The 19654-nt window shown below is 37.3% G+C and overlaps 1 protein-coding gene across 8 annotated transcripts in view; it reads right to left on the reverse strand.

Annotated features, from left to right (window-relative positions):
• The window catches only part of LOC106873176 (catenin beta), an 81352-nt gene that overhangs the window by 7570 nt on the left and 54128 nt on the right, over positions 1 to 19654 (reverse strand). For all 8 annotated transcript variants that reach the window (XM_052973244.2, XM_014920407.3, XM_089364005.1 and 5 more), the window contains exons 3-13: positions 16322 to 16458; positions 14347 to 14470; positions 11691 to 11878; positions 10175 to 10479; positions 7899 to 8100; positions 7616 to 7760; positions 5655 to 5758; positions 2742 to 2948; positions 1911 to 2165; positions 1389 to 1550; positions 262 to 412 (exon numbers count right to left, since the gene is read on the reverse strand). In XM_052973244.2, coding sequence (XP_052829204.1) covers positions 262 to 412; positions 1389 to 1550; positions 1911 to 2165; positions 2742 to 2948; positions 5655 to 5758; positions 7616 to 7760; positions 7899 to 8100; positions 10175 to 10479; positions 11691 to 11878; positions 14347 to 14470; positions 16322 to 16458 — 1980 coding nt within the window. The remainder of the gene's footprint in view (positions 1 to 261; positions 413 to 1388; positions 1551 to 1910; positions 2166 to 2741; positions 2949 to 5654; positions 5759 to 7615; positions 7761 to 7898; positions 8101 to 10174; positions 10480 to 11690; positions 11879 to 14346; positions 14471 to 16321; positions 16459 to 19654) is intronic.

The raw sequence follows: 19654 nt of genomic DNA on the forward strand, positions 1-19654 counted from the left end.
GTGCAGCATAATAAGTTAGCCTGTTAGTTAGGTATTCGTCATTGTCATTTACCATCCATTTGGTAAGCTGCACCAAGGCACCAAGTTCCAATCTGATTTGGCATGGTTTCTACAGCGGGATGCCCTTCCTAACACTAACCATTTAAGAGTGTAGTGGACGCTTTTTACGTGCCACTGGCATGGGTGCCAGTTATGAAACACTGGCATCAGCCGCGACAATGATCTCGCCACTATTTTGTTAAAAAAAAAAAAGTCTCTTACCAACTCCTTCATTCCTGGAGTGTAAAAGCTCGGTGAGAGGCGCTGTCGCACCTTCTTGTTCTATCATTTCGGCTCCCTCTTTGTCAGCAGCCAATTCACAAAGGACACCAGCAGCAACCCGTTGTATATTTTCAATCTGGGAATAGAGTAACTGAAAAGAAAAGACACCCAGATTTAGTTCTTAACCCTAGCAATGAAACAGTGACAACAAAAAACAACAAAATTATCTATACCTCTTAATATCATCATCATCATCATTTAACATCCGTTGTCCATGCTGGCATGGGTTGGCCAGTTTGACTGGGCTGGCACGCTGGAAGGCTGCACCAGACTCCAGTCTGATTTGGCATGGTTTTCTACGGCTGGATGCCCTTCCTAATGAGTGTAATGGGTGCCATTTGTGTGACACTGGGGTGTGTTTATGTGCCAATTTGCATGACACCAGTATCTGCTACGACTGCGATTTTGTTCGGCTCGATGGGTCTTCTTCTCAAACACAATGTAATGCCAAAGGTCTTGGTCATTGCCTCCATCAGGTCTAACACTCGAAAGGAACTCGGCCACTTCGTCTCTGTGAGGCCCAACATTCAAAAGGAACTCAGCCACTTTGCCTCCATGAGTCCCATAGAACAAAATCATCACTGTACAGTCCCTTTTCGAGATCCCCTGTATTGAGTCTAGTCAGTTCAGGTGGTTTCTTTTTTTCATTAAAAAAATTTATTGTAAAGCATGAAGCAATTCTCTCTTATCCTCTAGTGTAGGTGCCATGATACAATGCCCCAGTGCTCTCTGTTAAGTGAGGTAAAAAGGCCCCTTTAAAAGTTTTGTTGAAGTTATTGAACAATTTTCCTAGTGCTGGTGCCATGAAAAAATACCCTAAGTACACTCTATAAAGTAGATGGTGTTAGGAAGGGCATCCAGCCATAAGAACCAAAAACGAAATTTGTAAGATAAATTCCTCTGGCTTATCAAGAAGTGCAGTAATGACCACTCATTACATGACAGCATGGAAAGCAGATGTAAAACTTTGATGATGATGATATCTAATTAGAGTAAATACATCAGTTCAATCTATAACAAATCATTTAGCAAACATAGCTGGAGAGACAAATGTAAGTCAATATTACCTGTACAAACAGTGGAATACAATTCAAGCTGCGAATAACGGCTCTGTTATGTGCTTCTCTGGCAAGTATGTGAAGTGCGCCCACGGTACCTTCAACAATTTCCTCCATTCTAACACCATCAACATAATTGGAACTTTGGCCATTTGAGCTGATAGAAGCTCTCTGCAAAACAAAAAGCATCCATGAGAAATTAAAGAATACATTTAACCTTCTAATACATTAGGAAACATTTCCAGACAACAGGCATATAATTACGAGCAAATAAAAATAATTATGAAACTATGTATAACTTGGAGTGCAATTACATAAGTATTTGGAAACTAGCAAATGTCAACAGAAAGTTGATTTAATTTGTGAAAAACAAAATTTTCTTTTTCTTTTAACAGATTAGTAAAACAGTTTTTTTAATGTTTGTAGATGTTAGAAGCATTATTTAATTTTAGAAAATTAAGTCATTTATCATTAAAGCAAAATTAAATAATTTAAAAACCAAAATGAAATAACTGGAGAACTGCTACGTACCCTTTGGGTATCCTGATGTGCTCTGATCATAAGTTGGGCAATTCTGGGAAGGGCTCCATGTTCTCTAAGGGGTGCGTGGTTAGCAGGGCATAAAGCAAGGTTGCGAATCAGTCCTACCACAGCTTTGATAAGTGGCCAACGGCTTGGTGGGTGAAGTAATTTGACTAGAACAGGGAGGCCATAGTGCAGGCGGACAGCATTCTGTGCCATCTCAGCCTCGGGGTGTCTACTGGTCAAGTGACGTAGAGCACACACCTACAAATCAAAGAACAAGAGGAAGTTACATCAAACTGAATACATCATAATTAACCCCTTTGTTATTAACCTGCCTGAAACTGTCCTTGGTTTCATGATACAAGCTTCCTGTTTTAAAGACTAAATCAGAGGTTCTCAACTGGGGTCCAGCAAGATTTTATAGCTAAAATTTATGTGCAATAAACTGGCCCTGCTTCTACAACACAAATTATTTAAATTTTTTAAATACAATTCCTTATGATATTTAATTATAGAAATTTAATGGGATTTTTTAAAACATTGAATAGCTATGAGGGTCCAACTGAGTAAAACAGGAATCGAAGGGGTCCATAGGTAAAAATTGGCTGAGGACCCCTGGGCTAAATTAAAACCCCTCCAACAAATTTTCATGTTAATTTATGTTCCAAACACTAGCTTAATAACGACAAAGTTAATTTAATAAATCCTTTGTAATTTTCAGAATTAGTATATCTCAACAGAAATATAGTAAAAGGGTCAAACAGTAATTTAAAATCAAATCAAACATAAATAGTGACAGGGATAGAAATAAGAAAGAAGGAAACATAGTCAACTCACCGCAGGTTCAGTAATATCTTCTTTATCCCCAGCCTGCATTATGGTACGGACAAGTGCTTCAATCCCACCAACCTGACACACAGTAACTTTGTTGCGTTGATTATTGCAAGTAAGATTCGATAGAATACCAGCTGCACAGGAGACCACATTGAAATCATTTGATGATAACAGCTGGACGAGCATTTGTAATAAACCTTCCATTCCTTCCTGCAACCGACAAAGACAATAAACTTACAGTGGAGGAGGAAAATAAAAATACAGAATGAGCAAAAACACTGGTTTACAAAGGAAGAGTATCAAATACATTTACAGGTCCTGCTCCTTCAGTTTACTCATGTTTAAACTTCTTATCTCCTTGCTGAAAAGTGTCCATCCTGTCTTTTATTCTCCCCCCTCATTCAAGAGAGGCCCTTCAGTCATGCAACACCCTGTTTTTTATTCTCCCCCCTCATTCAAGAGAGGCCTTTCAGTCTTGCAACAATCTGTCTGTTATTCTTCTCTTCATTCAAGATGTGGTCCCCTGACTTGTTGGGTCTTATCAAAAAGTTCGATCAATGCGAGCATAGAAAGCAGGGCTGTGGAGTCGGAAACTATTAAGGGGTAGCTGGAGTCAGTAAAACTGTATTGACTCTGACTCACAATATCTTTATTCTTTAATATAAACCAGTTATATCATATAGGCCTACTCAAAGTACGAGCGTATGCACATGCTTTACGAGATATGTAGACCACAATCACTTTATTACATAAAGAGGAGTTGGAGTCAGAGATGCCAATAGTAGAGGAGCTTTTTGTTTCGACTCCACAGCCCTGATAGAAAGTGGATATAAAATGATGATGACCAATCTTTAATCTGAACATCTAGTTTGGACATGTTTTACATTACAGTAAAAATAGGATCGTTTGTGATTGGTTTCCAATGAACCAATCACTGGTTTAATGCATTTATGTTTCAGGATATCACTGGTTTTTAGTCAAAGTTATTTCCTATAAAAGTACACACCAACACCAATATGGACATTATTTTTACAATAACTTTCCAATGCTACATAGGGTGGACAGGTCAAAGCATTTTGTCACTCAATGTGTTCATTTAACATCTTGAATACACAGCAACTGTGAAACCCAGACTTCTTTGTTGTGTGTGCTAGTTTTTTTTTTGTGTGTGTCTCTTCTTTTATGCTGAATGTCTTTCTTCAAACTAACAACTTTACAGTATGGACAGGATGTATTTTATGAAAGGTTTAATGGTCCTTGAAATATGCAGAGAGGGAGAGAGAGGAGGAGGGAGGCGAGATGTTTCATTCAATGAATTATCAGCTCAGCCATTTAAATCCTCTGTAATGATTTGAATATTTATGAAACCATTCAAGTGAGATAACACAAGCTGGTTCTCTTAATTAAAAAAACTTCTGAATTTTAATCAATCAATCATCATCATCATCGTTTAACGTCTGCTTTCCATGCTAGCATGGGTTTGACGGTTTGACAGAGGAATGGTGGGCCAGGTGGCTACACCAGGCTCCAATCTGATTTGGCAGAGTTTCTACAGCTGGATGCCCTTCCTAACGCCAACCACTCCGAGAGTGCAATGTATCAAATTATTTATTGCATTAATGTATATCTATATCTTGATTTTAGTTTAGATACATCTTGTTTCTGTATGTCATATGGTGAGTAAAAAGGGCTGGCAACAAGAAGGGCATTTGGCCCTAGGAAACTAGCTCAACCCATGCCAACATAGAAAAGAAGATTGACGATGATGAAGCTGTCCATATTGAAGAATGCAAAAACTTATTGATTTTAAGTTTATACCAATCATTTAATGTCTGTTTTCAATGCCAGAATGAAGCAGATGATTTGATAGGAGCTGACAAGCTGGAGAGCTGCACCAGTTTCCAAATGTTTGTTTTAGCATAGTTTCTATGGCTGGATGCCCTTCCTACCACCAACCACTTTACAATGTGTACTGGTGCTCTTTTAGGTAGCACTAGTAGTACAGGTGCTTTTTATATGTCACCAGCATAGGAACTGAAAATGAATAGGGGTAGAGACAAAGAACAGGGAAGGAATTTGCAGCTGGCAGAATTTTGTTAGCATGTTGGATAAAACGCTTAGTGGCGTTTCCTTTCACTCTTTATGTTTTGAGTTCAATTTTGCTTGTCATCCCCATCAGAGTCAATAAAACAAAAGTACTGCTCAAGTACTGGGGGTTGATGTAATCGATTTGTCCCATCCTCTCAAAAATCGCTGGCCTTGAACCTTGCAATGGATTGGCATCCCATTCAGGGGGACTGTTGTGATCATCATCGTCGTTTAACATCCGTTTTCCATGCTGGCATGGGTTGGACAGTTTGACAAAAAACTGGTAAGTTGGGGAGCTGCACCGGATTCCAATCAATGTGTTTTGGCAAGGTTTCTACACCTGGATGCCCTTCCTAACGTCAACCACTCCAAGAGTGTAGTGGATGCTTTTTATGCGTCACCAGCACGGGTGCCAGTTACGAAATACCAGCATTGGTCATGACTGCAATCTCACTTATACGCCATGGAAACCAGTTGCCTGGTTTCCATGGATTATAAGAAAAGAAAGCTCAAGAAAAAAAAGCAAAAGAAAACAAAAACCAAGAATGTATTAGTTACATAGGACATTATAGAAGGTGCTTCTGTTACACAAATCCCCAAATTTACAGGGAGGGAATAGTTGATTATGTCAGCCCCAGTACTTGACTGGGACTTTATTAACCCTAGAGGAAGAGAAATTAAAGTTGATCCTTGAGGGGTTTGAACTTAGAATATAAATAGCCAAAACAAACACTGCAAAGTATTTTGCCTGATTGCTCTATTGATTCTGCCAATGTCTGAAATATTGTCGACTGAATAATTACAACAGATATAAAATATTGTACATACCACACGCGTAGCAGCATCTGATAAATTTCTCAGGGTCCAGAGGCAGTTATGGACAACACGAGGGCTTTCATGTGCTAAATTATCAGCCAAAGCGGACATTCCTCCTGTAATGATTAAAACAACAGCAACAATGTAAATATTGGTTTCAGATGTTGACACAAGGCCAGTAATTTCAGGAGAAGAGTTAAGTCAATCAAATCGACTCCTGTGCTCATCAGGTACTTATTTTTTTTAACCCTGAAAGGATGGAAGGCTATGTCGACCTCGGCAGAGTTTGAGTTCAGAATGTCAATTCAGAAAAAATGCGATCAAGCATTTTGTCCAGTATGGTAACAATTCTACCAGCTCAACGCCTTAATAACATGAATTTTAACAGTGTTATTGATTGGTCATTGATCATCGACAACAAAAACTCACATTGACTGTGGTCAGAGACAGATTTAGTACTTGAACTATATCGATGTGTTTACTAAATATTGTACTAAGAAGTAGTAGTAATGGCAGCAGTAGTAGTATAATAAATGTAAACCTACATTGTCTTTTCTGCTTCTTTAATCTGAAGGCATTATTAAGATTTAACAAATTATCAAGTGCATAGACAGACCTTAGGACTTAAAATATCTTGCATGCATATTGTTTTCAATCCAGCATTGATCATGCCTCTTTCCACGTTCACCATTCACCTACTTACTCTTTTACTCTTTTACTTGTTTCAGTCATTTGACTGCGGCCATGCTGGAGCACCGCCTTTAGTCGAGCAAATCGACCCCAGGACTTATTCTTTGGATGCCTAGTACTTATTCTATCAGTCTCTTTTGCTGAACCGCTAAGTTACGGGGACATAAACACACCACCATCGGTTGTCAAGCGATGTTGGGGGGACAAACACATACACACATATATATACATATACATATATACAACGGGCTTCTTCCAGTTTCCGTCTACCAAATCCACTCACAAGGCTTTGGTCGGCCCGAGGCTACAGTAGAAGACACTTGCCCAAGGTGCCACGCAGTGGGACTGAACCCGGAACCATGTGGTTGGTAAGCAAGCTACTTACTGTTTAGAAAAACCACATATCTGTTGTGACCTGCTTATATGGTGGACCGCAAGCAAATGACACTGCCCATGAAGCAATTGTTTACAACCACTAAACACTGCAGAATAAAATATATAAACTCATTCAAACAAACATACATATATATATATATATATATATACACACATAATGGGCTTCTTTCAGTTTCTGTCAACCAAATCCACTCAAAAGCCTAGGGTTGTAGCAGAAGACACTTGCTTAAGCTGTCACATAGTGGGACCAAACCCAAAACTGCTTGGTTGGGAAGGAATTTCTTAACCACGAAGCCATGTTTGACTATATTTGTGGTTGGATATTTAAATAAATAAATAAATTATTATATATATAATCACCATCATCATCATTTAACGTCTGTTGTCTTGGTATGGGTTGGACGGTTTGACTTGGCTGGCATGCTGGAAGGCTGCAACAGACTCCAGTCTGATTTGGCATGGTTTTCTACGGCTGGGAATCCTTCCTAATGCCAACCACTCAGAGTGTAATGGGTGCTTGTATGTGCCTCTGGTACGGGTGCCATTTGCATGACACTGGGGTGTGTTTACATGCCAATTTGCATGATAAAAAAGGGAGACCAACACCAAAAGAGACAAACATGGCAGTGTGGTTTCAAGTTCAGTCCCACTGTGTGGTAGCTTGGGCAAGTGTCTTCTACTTTAACCCCAGGCTGATCAATGTCTTGATAGTGAATTTGTTCGATGGAAATTGTGTGGAAGCCTGTCCTATATATATATATGTCTGTTTACGTCCCTGTAACTTGATGGTTCAGCAGAAAGAGACCAATAGAAAAAGTCCCAGACTTATACAAAAAAGTCCAATCAGAAATTTAGTGATGAAAATTCAAACAAAACACTTTACTTACCCGCTTCAACTATTCCAGGTTTATTGCTGGAACAAACGGATAAAACTTTAAGTACTCTGGAAGTAGTCCACAGCAGTTTTTCATATGTGTATGACCTCATAATACGAACTAGTTCAACAGGACCACCACTGGCCAATATAATCAACTGCAATTAAATAGAATTGAGATTCGTTAAGAAAGTGAAATATAAGAAAATTGTAAAGAAAAATGCACCAATCATGAATAGGAATTAGAGTATTTTGTTGATTATTTTACAGAATTTCCAAATCTAAACTCAACTCACTTTACTCTCTTGATTTCCATAAGCCAAAATTTGCAGACAGTCTGTGGTAATAGCAAGAAATTTTACGTTATTTCTTTGCAGCAGAGCCACCATTTTCTGTAACCCCCCAGCCAATCGTACAGCCATCTTGGAACCTTCTTGATGAAGCAGCAGATTATGTAGTGTGGTGATTGCATAAAACAATACAGTTTCCACTGGGGAGCTGTGCAGGAGACAAGAAAAGGAAATGAAAAAAAAGACTCTCTCTGACAATTTTCAAGTTTTCACCAATTCAATATTTACATACAATTTTTCTCATTATACTGCATTTGATGGAATATAAAATACATTTTTTCCACAAAAAAGTGTCTTGTAAAATACTCCTAGGGAATATGTGTATCCCGGGTAAAATGGCTGGTACTAAGAAATGTCTCTCTCCAGCCATAGAAACCATGCCAAAGTTGACACTGGAGCCTGGGGTAGCCCTCTGGCTTGTCAGCTCCTATCAAACTGTCCAACCCATGCCAACATGGAAAGGGACATTTCCATTAAATGATGATTTTGTCAGCTTTTGATAATCTGTCCAAGTATTTTAAGACATATATATATATATATATATATATATATATATATATATATATATATATATATATATACATATATATATTGCCACCATTATCTTTTCCTTGCATAAGCTGAGTAGGTCCTATCTATGTTGATTATATATATATATATATATATAGATATATATATATATATATATATATATTCTAGCAGCTAAGCCTGGTTTCACCCGGCCGGTTTGGATGATGTGGCTGTAAAACCTGCTCTGTGTAAGCATTCGATTCGACTTGTTTGGGCACGCTTACGTTAAAAAACAATTTTAGAATTTTTTTTTGTCAAAATGCTAAAAATAACTGACCAACAAAAAAAAAGAAAAACAAAAAACCCAGCCAAGATTCAACCAAATCAAAAAATAAATCCAAATACTAAGTGAACAAAGATGAACCATCCCACTTTCATTGCACACATACCCCCCTTTTACACACACACACTGCATTCACACAGAGTTGAAACGCTGTTTGATTTATTTTTTCAGCGTACAATTTTTATCATCCCACTACCAAGTATGACATCACCCCTTCCTTCCTTATTCATCTATCACGCCTTCCTTTCTCATTCATAAACATAAGATTATCATAGATTATCGTGGTAACCATGGGAGCTATGAAAAAATATACAAAGTCCAGCAACACCACCGGATCATTCTACACATCTGGGTAATTTTCTGTGCAATTCCATCCAGCTATTTGACCGTGAATCCCAAGACAAGAAAGAATCGCTCATGTCAAATTTATAAGTATAGATATATAATTTGCAGACATGACTGTGTGGCACCTTGGGCAAGTCTCTTCTTCTATAGCTTTGAGACGGCCAAAGCCTTGTGAGTGAATTTGGTAGACAGAAACAAAAAAGGATCTTTTTTAAAATGTGGGCCACATTTTTCATTAATGTTTTACGTAGTGTTTTTGGTACCGAAAGACTTTCAAACTTCGTATACTTATCTATTTTGTGTTATAGAACAGAAAAATATTTTTGTATTCGAATTTATTTCATGTAAAAAATTCGTCTTATTTCGATAATTTCAACCAATCACTGACGTCCATTCAGCCGATATACATTAAGTGCCGACTACATAAACAAACGATTCTTCGTTTTATTTGCTTTTTTCATTTTAAATTTGCTTTAACCCTAACCCTAACCCTAGGGTTAGGGTTAGGGTTAATTGTTTCAGAATCGTTTGTTTATGTAGTCGGCGCTTAATGTATATCGGCTGAATGGACGTCAGTGATTGGTTGAAATTACAGAAATACAACAACTTTAACATGGAATAATTTATGGATTTCTTTTTTTTTTAAGAAGACTAAGAGAAAAAGATGTTTTATATGACACATTCTACCAGTGTTCCAAGTTTCAAAGTGTTTCGTTAATGAAAAATGTGGCCCCCGTTTTAAAAAAGATCCACAAAAAATACCATTATATATATGTGTGTGTGTGTGTATATATTTGTGTGTGTGTGTGTGTGTGTGTGTGTGTGTGTGTGTGTGTGTGTATCCATGTGTATGTGTTTGCCCACCATCATTTCACAACTGATGTTGGTGTGTTTATGTCCCCATAACCTAGCAGTTCAACAAGAGACTGACAGAATAAGTACTAGGGGTTGATTTGTTTAAATAGCTGCAGTCTAATGACTGGAGTGAAACAAGTAACAGAGTATTGAAGATTGAAAAGCTTACCTGAGTAATTTTACAAGAGCTGGAATACCTCCAGATTTAAATATAGCCAGAAGTCCCTGTCTATGTTGTGAGAGGCTATGGAGAACTGCAGCTCCATAACGAGTGGTTTCAAAATCATTTGTATTATTCATGGCTCGTACAAGAGCCGCAACCATTTGTGGAGAATTAAGGATAACATGCCGGCTAGCATCATTTCTGGTTAAGTGGTGTACAATGACAGCGGCGCGAGCAACGACCACTTGGTCCTCATCGTTCAACAACTTAATCAGCTCAGGAACAGCAAAAGTGGCCAGGTCAGCATCATTCTAGAGAGAAGAATACAAAAAAAATATAAGAACTTAAAATTTTGGAGGTATGTTTCAGTCAGTAAGATGGCAACATCTATCTATCTATCTTATATATATCATCATCATCATCGTTTAATGTCCGCTTTCCATGCTAGCATGGGTTGGACGATTTGACTGAGGACTGGTGAAACCGGATGGCAACACCAGGCTCCAATCTAAATTTGGCAGAGTTTCTACAGCTGGATGCCCTTCCTAACGCCAATAATAATAATAATAATTTTAGGGATAAAAATCCAAAATTACAGGTAAAAACTCAATTAAAATCAATTTATTAAAAATTAAAATTAAATTAAGTTTCACAGTATTAAATATATATAAATATATAGTTTTAGGGAAAAGAACCAAGGTTCATGAACTCATTGATGAAAATCCACTGTCACATATAGAAAGATTAATAAGTAAAAGCACACTAAATAAGTATAATATAATACAAAGTAAATGTCATTATATATATATATATGTATATATACACACACACACATACACATATACATACATACACACATCCAGGCCTACTCCCCATTTTTTTTTTAGGAGGGGGTAGCCACAAGATACACATCAGGCATTTCATTCATTTCCCAGCTCAGTCCTGGGTATGACTATAAATTACATCCAGCAATGGGACCATGGGGTCCTGGCTTCAGAGTTTGAGGAGTGTGGAACCACCTCTTAGCCACTATCGTTCCCAGGTCTACTCTCACCCGGAGTGGTAGCACATGTAAAGGTCCCAGCTATGGGTTAACTAACAATACACCCCCACCTGAAAATGAGGTGGGGGGGGGGGAACAGGGCAGTAGAATGCAGTTGTTGTATTCCCTGCGTGGCATAAGAGGCGATTAAAAGGGGCAGGAACTAGGGGGCTGGGAATCCTCTCCTAGTAAATCTACATTCCTAAAAGAAAACGGCAACATCAACACCAAACAAATTTGATTCAACCAAGTCACCATAGTGTAAACAGGTACCATATATGCCAGCTTATAAGATGAGCTATTTTTATTCTTAAATGTAACAAAAAACTGCCATAGTAAGAATGGGGCACCAAGTGGACAAGTATATGATGAAACATTGGATTTGTTTTTTCTCCACAAAATACGCTTGTAAAGTAGGGGTGCATCTTATAAGCTGCAGCAAATATGGCATGTTGCTTTTGTATTGAAGGTGGTATTTACCTGATAGTTAATGAGATTAGCAACTGCATGCTTCAACATCTGTGACGGTTCAGCCAATCTTTGCACAGCTGTTGGTTGATCAGGGTGGATCTGAGTTGAAGGGATTTGTATGCCTTCCTCTAGAGTTTCTGGAAACATAGCAGCTCTCACTCTTTGTGATCTGGTCTGATTCAGTTGTTGGTTCATCTCTTTAATGGTAACAAGAGTATTGAGAATAATTAGTTGGGAAAACATACCAAAAGTAAGTCTCATGAAAATAGGAATGATTATAATAATGGGTTTCCGCCACCATAATTTTTGATGAATGTTAATATTTTCTTTAAAATAAAATGTTTGAATAATTCACCCCTGGAAATGTGGGTGTTTTGTTCAATATCCTGAAACAACCCTTATTTAGGGGTCTTTTGAGCAGGATAGGTTACTCAACCTGAACAAAATTCTAACTGGGTCCCACCTGTGAGGTCGTGCTGTTTATCTTGATATATTATGTTGTGCATATATGGTTGTGATGCATGTGCCCAGTGTACCCTTAACAGATGGGTAGTCATGATGGGTATATTGGGCTTCATGTATTTGTACCCCAGTGTCACTGATGGCATGCACTGCTCTCTTAGTCAACAATAATAATATTCATTTCAAATTTTGGCACAAGGACAGCAATTTTAACAACGATTCTATTATAGGTGCAAGTCCTGAAATTGGGTGGGGGAGAATTAGTTGATTACGCAGATCCCAGTACTTGACTGGTACTTAATTTATTGACCCTAGAAGGATGAAAAGCAAAGTCGACTTCAGTGAAATTTGAACTCAGAATGTAAAGACAGACGAAATACCGCTAAGCATTTTGCCTGGCATGTTAACGATTCTGACAGCTCGCTACCTTAATAATAATCCTTTCTACTGAAAGCACAAGGCCTCAAATTTGGGGGAAGGAATTAAGTCAAATACATTGACCCCAGTATGCAACTGGTACTTAATTTATCAACCCCGAAAGGATGAAAGGCAAAGTTGACCATGGCGCAATTTGAACTCAGAACGTAGCAACAGGTGAAATATCGCTAAGCATTTCATCCAGATGGTGCTTACGATTCTGCCAGCTCGCTACCTTGATAATAATAATAATAATAATAATCCTTTCTACTGTAGGCACATGGTCTGAATTTTTTGGTGGAGTTGGTGATTGGGTGTGTGCGTGTGTGTGTGTGTGGGGGGGTAGTGGGTTACATTGGCTAGTACTTTATAATATTAAGCCCAGAAGGATGAGTGGTTAAATCAACCTCAGCAGGATATGAACTCCGAACATACAGAGTCAGAAGAAATGTCTAAGCATTTTGTCTGACATACTAATGGTTCTGCCGGCTTGCTGCCATATAGCCATTTTTAATAACAACAACAACAACAACAATCATTTAACAGCTGTCTTTTATTCTGGTTAGGCTGGATGGTTTGACAGGAGTTTGAAAACTGGAGAGCTGTACCAGGTTCCATTGTCTTCATTGGCATGGTTTCTATGGCTGGGTACCATTATTCTTAATGCCAGCCAATTTACAGAGTGAACTGGGTGCTTTTTATGTGGCACCAACACTAGCAGGGTCGCCAAGTAACTTGCAAGACGAAGACCTCTCAGCTAGGAGAGGAAGTGGAACCGCAGGAATAATAATAATAATAATAATAATAATAATCTACAATGTTATGTTCATCATGATTGTATGTTATGGTTGTAAGAACCCTAACTGTGTGACAATATTGAGGACATGAATGAAATCTTTAACGTAATAAAATAATGCAATTCGTGACCTGATTTTTTGTCCGATGTCACTTTCCTCACATCTTTTTGTCCAATTTTAAATAAACTCTTTAGAAAACAAGGTGAATACCAAAATCAAATAATCATTGAGAATTCTATTTATAGGATTTGTTGTTGGACAAAAAAGACGTGGTTTGATGAAGTGACATCTGACAAAAAGACATAGCACCAATGTAATTTACACATCAAAATAGAAACCAGAACACCAACAAGGAAGCAGCAGTCTATATAACCCCAAATACTAAGTTATTGTTTGGAATACAGTGTCGTAGCTAAAACAACATGAATGTATAATATTCTACTTGAAAGACAAGAAACCAGCTAATTTGGGTGTTGCTACTTTCTGAAAAAGCATGAAAATATTGGTAAAGGTTATTCTAATTAATTGCACTAGCTGAACAATTTAATGGATGGTATTTGCAAATATTTTGACAACTGCAGCAGATGAACAAGTGCATTGTAATTTAGAGTGATGTAACATAAATGATCTGGGTTTCCAGTAGGTTGCTGGTTTGTCTGTTCCCACAAAGCTTTGTTTATGAGTGTGTCTTACCATCTCTCTTGAAGGGTCAGTCTCCAACATGACAAAGCAAGACCTCTGCTGGACATCCCAAGGGAGAAACACAGCAGGCCAAAAGCCATGGTGACAGTCCATAGAAACTGAAATACTGGCTGCAACTACAACTGGGGGCAATTGCAAACTATTGTTAAAGATCAAGACAGATGGAGATCTCTTGCTGATGTTCCACATGGAATTAAAGGATTAAAAAGAGGGAGCATAGATGATGCTTGGAGTGCAGAAAGAATTTGGTACTATGAAGTGAAAAATGCATAGTTTGATAGACTTACCATCAACTTGTTCCTGAGTAAAACCTTGGTTAAATCCTTGATCCCAATCAAACATCATTCGGTTATTATCCATGTTCTCTTCTTCCATTTCCTCTCCATGGCCTTTGCTGCTGATGGAGGGGGCCTAAAACAACAGAATTACACGTAAAGTAAATCACTGTTTCATTTGAGCATTTAAATAATAATCCCATGAGTAGTGAAAAAGAAATAAAATCTATAATTAACACAATTAAGCCTTGAAATTGCTTGCAAAACTGAAAACTAACTCTCTCTCTCTCTCTCTCTCTACACAGATATATATATATATATATATATATATAATTATGTGTATTTCTTCTATCTTAATGAATAAAAATTCTTCTGATAGAATAAATGGGTTAATAGAAACCAATGTAGCAAAGAACACAAAATAACTGTGGTTTAGTTCCTGTTTTTAAGGCAGGAACTCCTTGAAATTTTGGGTATTTGAGTATATTTAAGAATTTAAGGATTGGAGAAAACGCATGTTATAATTGCATACTGATGAGAAGGTTACAATTTTAATATCAAAGACCCCTATGGATCACACAGGTTGTAATCCTTTGAAACATATGTAGGAATAAAGTATGCAATTATAACATGCGTTTTCTGCAACCCTTAAATTCTCAGAGAGAGAGAGAGGGGGGGGGGGGTAGTCAGAATTTTGGATAATTATTCATTTAGCGTTTCATCTCAGAAATAGCTAATATTTTTCAAGATTCTATGGAACAAGATGAAAGTGCTAAATAAAAAAAATCAAAATTCTTACTACCTCATTTTTCTTAACTATGTCAAATCTGTACACCACTTCAAACAGTCTATACACACACACAAGTTGCTTTATGTTAGACTTATGAAGAAAGGAGTGCTCAACAGATGTTGTACAGAAGGATACATCTTTCTTTTTCATTGAAACTGAGAAATAGTCTCACAACTTAAATTTCACACCAATGCAATCTTTGTAACTTGAGCCACAAGACAAAACTCTCAGCTTCAGTTTCAACAAACAAAACACAACACACACACATGCATCACTCTATCGACCAGATTACTGGAAGTTAAACACTGTGGGTCACAATGCACTTTCTCACATTGTAGCTTTTCCAAAGATGCCCCTCACCCACCTGCTGGATAGGCAGTCAAGCTCACATTCCTCCTGAGCAGAATGCTAGTACATTGCAGAGTGACCCACTTACGGGGGAGTGGACTGGAGCAATGTGAAGTAAAGCATTTCGCTCAAGAACACAACACCCCGCGGGCCTCAGAATTGAAACTATGATCACAAATGACCCCAGTGTTGAAAACAAAGTTGACTTCAGCAGAAATATATATATACAGTAATCCCTTGACCATCATGGGGGTTACGTTCCCAAACCCCCCAAGATGGGTGAAAATCTACAAAGTAGAAACAGTACTGTACTGTATATTTTAAAAATTATTTTTATAATTTGTATATACCTATTTTATTATAAATGCAAAACAACACCACAAAAGAATTGACATAAGCTTAAATAATAAATCGCAATATGGCAGGAGATTACTATATATATAACTCAAAGAAATTCCAACTTTGATTTTTCACGTTTTATTTACAATCTTATAATAATATAATGAAATGATTGAATATTAAATGTCCATTCTGATTGAGCTAGTACTTTCGTGCATTAAACTATGCCATCTTCAGGTTCATGTAGTAGTGGTGAGTTATGTTTTACTATTTACAACAGTAAATATACACAGTTGTAAATTGTAAAACATAAGTGTCACCACTACTACACGAACCTGAAGATTGCATAGTTTAATGCATGAAAGTACTAGTTCAATCAGAATGGACATTTAATATTCTATCATTTCATTATATTATATTATAATACACAATCACACACACCCGTGTGTATATACATACACACATATACACACTGATAATAAAAGATATAGTGCAGTGAGAAATACCAACCTGTGTTGTGGCACCTGAATGGATGCCAGAATCAGTAAGGTACTGATTTTGTTGCCACATCATTGTCTGCTGTTGTTTGTTTTCCATCGGCATATTGGACAAGTCCATGTAGCTATTGCCACTACCACTGTGGCTCACTGGAAAAGAAACAAAAATAAATAATAAATAAATAATGGGGTCAACATGAGAAACTTGTTTAAGGATCAATGCAAAACAACACCGAGTGAAGAAAAAAACCGAAAGAAGCAAAACCTATGTTTGCATATATTACATTCAATAACAACTGAATAGTGAAAAGTGTGTGTATATATATAAGAGTGTAGACTTGAAATGTCAAAAGACTTCTTCCATTTTCCCTGAGTGTCAAACTAATACACTTTGTTGTTCCCTTACTTGTCTGTCTTGTTTTTGTATAATTTTAACCATATATATATATATATATATATATATATATATATATATATATATATATATATATGTATGTATATGCCTAGCAAATATAGGGTTGATAGCTTAATTATATAACACGATCAGATCAACTGACACAACTGGCTACAAACTGCTTCCCATGTTATTGTGCTTTATGTAATTAAATATACAGAAAAATGATTGTAACCAATAATATTTATAAGGTTAGGCTTTATTCCTCCTGTTGTTACTCAGAATACTCTCTCTTTACTTGTCTCAGTCATTTGACTGTGGCCATGCTGGAGCACCACCTTTAGTTGAGCAAACCAACTCCAGAACTTATTCTTTGTAAGCCTAGTACTTATTCTATCGGTCTCTTTTGCCGAACTGCTAAGTTACAGGGACAGACACACAAACATATATATATATATATATATATATATATATATATATATATATATATATACATATATTCAACGGGATTCTTTCAGTTTCCGTCTACCAAATCCACTCGCAAGGCTTTGGCCGGCCCGAGGCTACAGTAGAAGACACTTGCCCAAAGTGCCACACAGTGGGACTGAACCCGGAACCATGTGGTTGGTAAGCAAGCTACTTACCACACAGCCACTCCTGCGCTATTATATTTATTAATTATATAATTATTCAGTGGAATGATACAGAAGTGACTCAAAGGCCCAGAGTTTTGTATATGGAAAATATCTACACACAGATGCACATGCACTGAATTCTATTTCTCATATTTGTTCCACCAGCCCCTTTTGCTGTTTGTATATGTAATCTTTGTTTTAACATCCACTTTTCCATGCTTGCATGGGTTGGACACTGATCATCAAGGCAGATTTTCTATGGCTGGCTGCCCTTGTTCCCAGTCCTCACTGCCAATGTTTCCCCATTGCCAGACATGTTTTCGCAGAAAACTGGGAATAAATGACACTGGTTACATGATGTTGAAACTCATTCACAACCATATGATGGCAAAGACACATGCACACACACCCACGAAGGGCTTTTTGCAGTTTTTATCTACCAAATAGACTCAGAAAACTTTGCTCAGTCTGGGGCTACAGTAAACAACACTTGCCCAAAGTGCCACACAATGGGACTGACCACCAAACTTTGTAGTTGGAGAGAAAATTACTTAACCCCAAACCATGCTTGCATATGTGTATATGGGTGTGTGTGAAGTAAGAATTCAGCTGAAAGATTTTTATTAGCACCTGAGCACAGTATGCAATAAGTTTGTTATGAAGCAAGTCTGCAATCTGAAGGAACACTCCGTCGGTTATGACGACGAGGGTCCCAGCTGATACGATCAACGGAACAGCTTGCTCATGAAATTAACGTGCAAGTGACTGAGCAATCCACAGACACGTGTACTCCCCCCAATGTAGTTCTCAGGGAGGCTCAGCGTGACAAGGCTGGCCCTTTGAAATACAGGTACTACTCATTTTTGCCAGCTGAGTGCACTGGAGCAACGTGAAATAAAGTGTCTTGCTTAAGGGCACAACGCATCGCCAGGAATCAAACTCATGACTGAAAGCCAAATGCCCTAACCACTAAGCTACACACCTTCATCTGCAATCTAAACATAATTCGAGATGGAAAAATAATATACAGAGAAAAAAGAAAGTAAAGCATATAACAATCCCCTTTCTAATCTCACTTGGTATAATTAAATGACACTTAACAGAAATTAATTTATTTTTAGACAAATTACCCTAGGTAAAAAGCATGCCTGCCTATTGTTTGTGTGGAAAGGGAGACTGTATGAATTTTGATACCCCTTCTTCCCAATAAATTGAAGTACCGTTTCTCGCATATAGAGGTTTATTGAAAAACTTACTTCAGAAAGGCTATAATTTTAATTTTCTTTTTTTTTTATAAAAGGAAATAACTGTGAAAGTGGTTTAAATTAAAAGTCTTAAAATTTTAATTTATAATGAACACAGAAGCAAGGCAGTTGACTCAAATGACCGGTATGAGGGGAGAGAGAGAAAGAGGTAATAATACTTAGCTGATAATAAAATAATTATCTTTTTTTTTTTTTTTTTTAAAGTAAAGTATATTCAGAAACCCCACTCCAAATAATAATGACTCAAACTATGTCTTATAACTCTTTATATGTGTGATACAAGATATAATAGAACTATTACATAATACTTGGTTTCAACAAAATCTAATCATATCTGTGTTAAGATGATATCATTATCATTTAATGTCCATTTTCCATGCCGGCATGGGTTGGATGGTTTGGCAGGAAAAACCAGACTCCAGTTGCCTTGTTTGGCAAGGTTTCTATGACTAGATATCTTTTCTAACACCAACCACTTTACAGAATATACTGGGTGTTTTTTACATGGCCCCAGCATCTTTACTTAGTACTAAAACTACTACATGCTATTGCTACCCCATGTGTGTTTATAACCATGAAGTCTGTATTACAGACTAACTTAACTTATCTTACAAAACTCTGAAATTTTTTATATCTATGTATATCTGTGTACAGATACACACACACAACATTAGTTTCAAGTCTACTTTTCCATATCACAAGCTGGGTGGGTTTTTTGAGGCAGTGTTTCATACCCACAGTCACCTCTTACAACACAGGGACATGGTGTACATAAAACTGGGACACAGATTGTAAGCTTATAAGAAAGACAGAAAGGGAGGAGAGATAGTAAAAAAGGGTGCCAAGAATACAGAAATGGATTAAGTATGGTTTCAATTCCACACCTCTACATTTTTGTGAAGGCTGACTTTACTTTCATTCTTCCATGATCAATTGGGTTGGGTTGCCTATGTTCAGTCCACTGCAGGATGAAGGCCTCAGCAAGTTCTCACAATAAGCCATGGTCTGATGATCCTACTCTGCAACAATAGCTTGGCATGACTGATAAATGC

This window comes from Octopus bimaculoides, chromosome 1 (genome assembly GCF_046866305.1).
Source record: "Octopus bimaculoides isolate indiv1 chromosome 1, ASM4686630v1, whole genome shotgun sequence".
Classification (NCBI taxonomy): domain Eukaryota; kingdom Metazoa; phylum Mollusca; class Cephalopoda; order Octopoda; family Octopodidae; genus Octopus; species Octopus bimaculoides.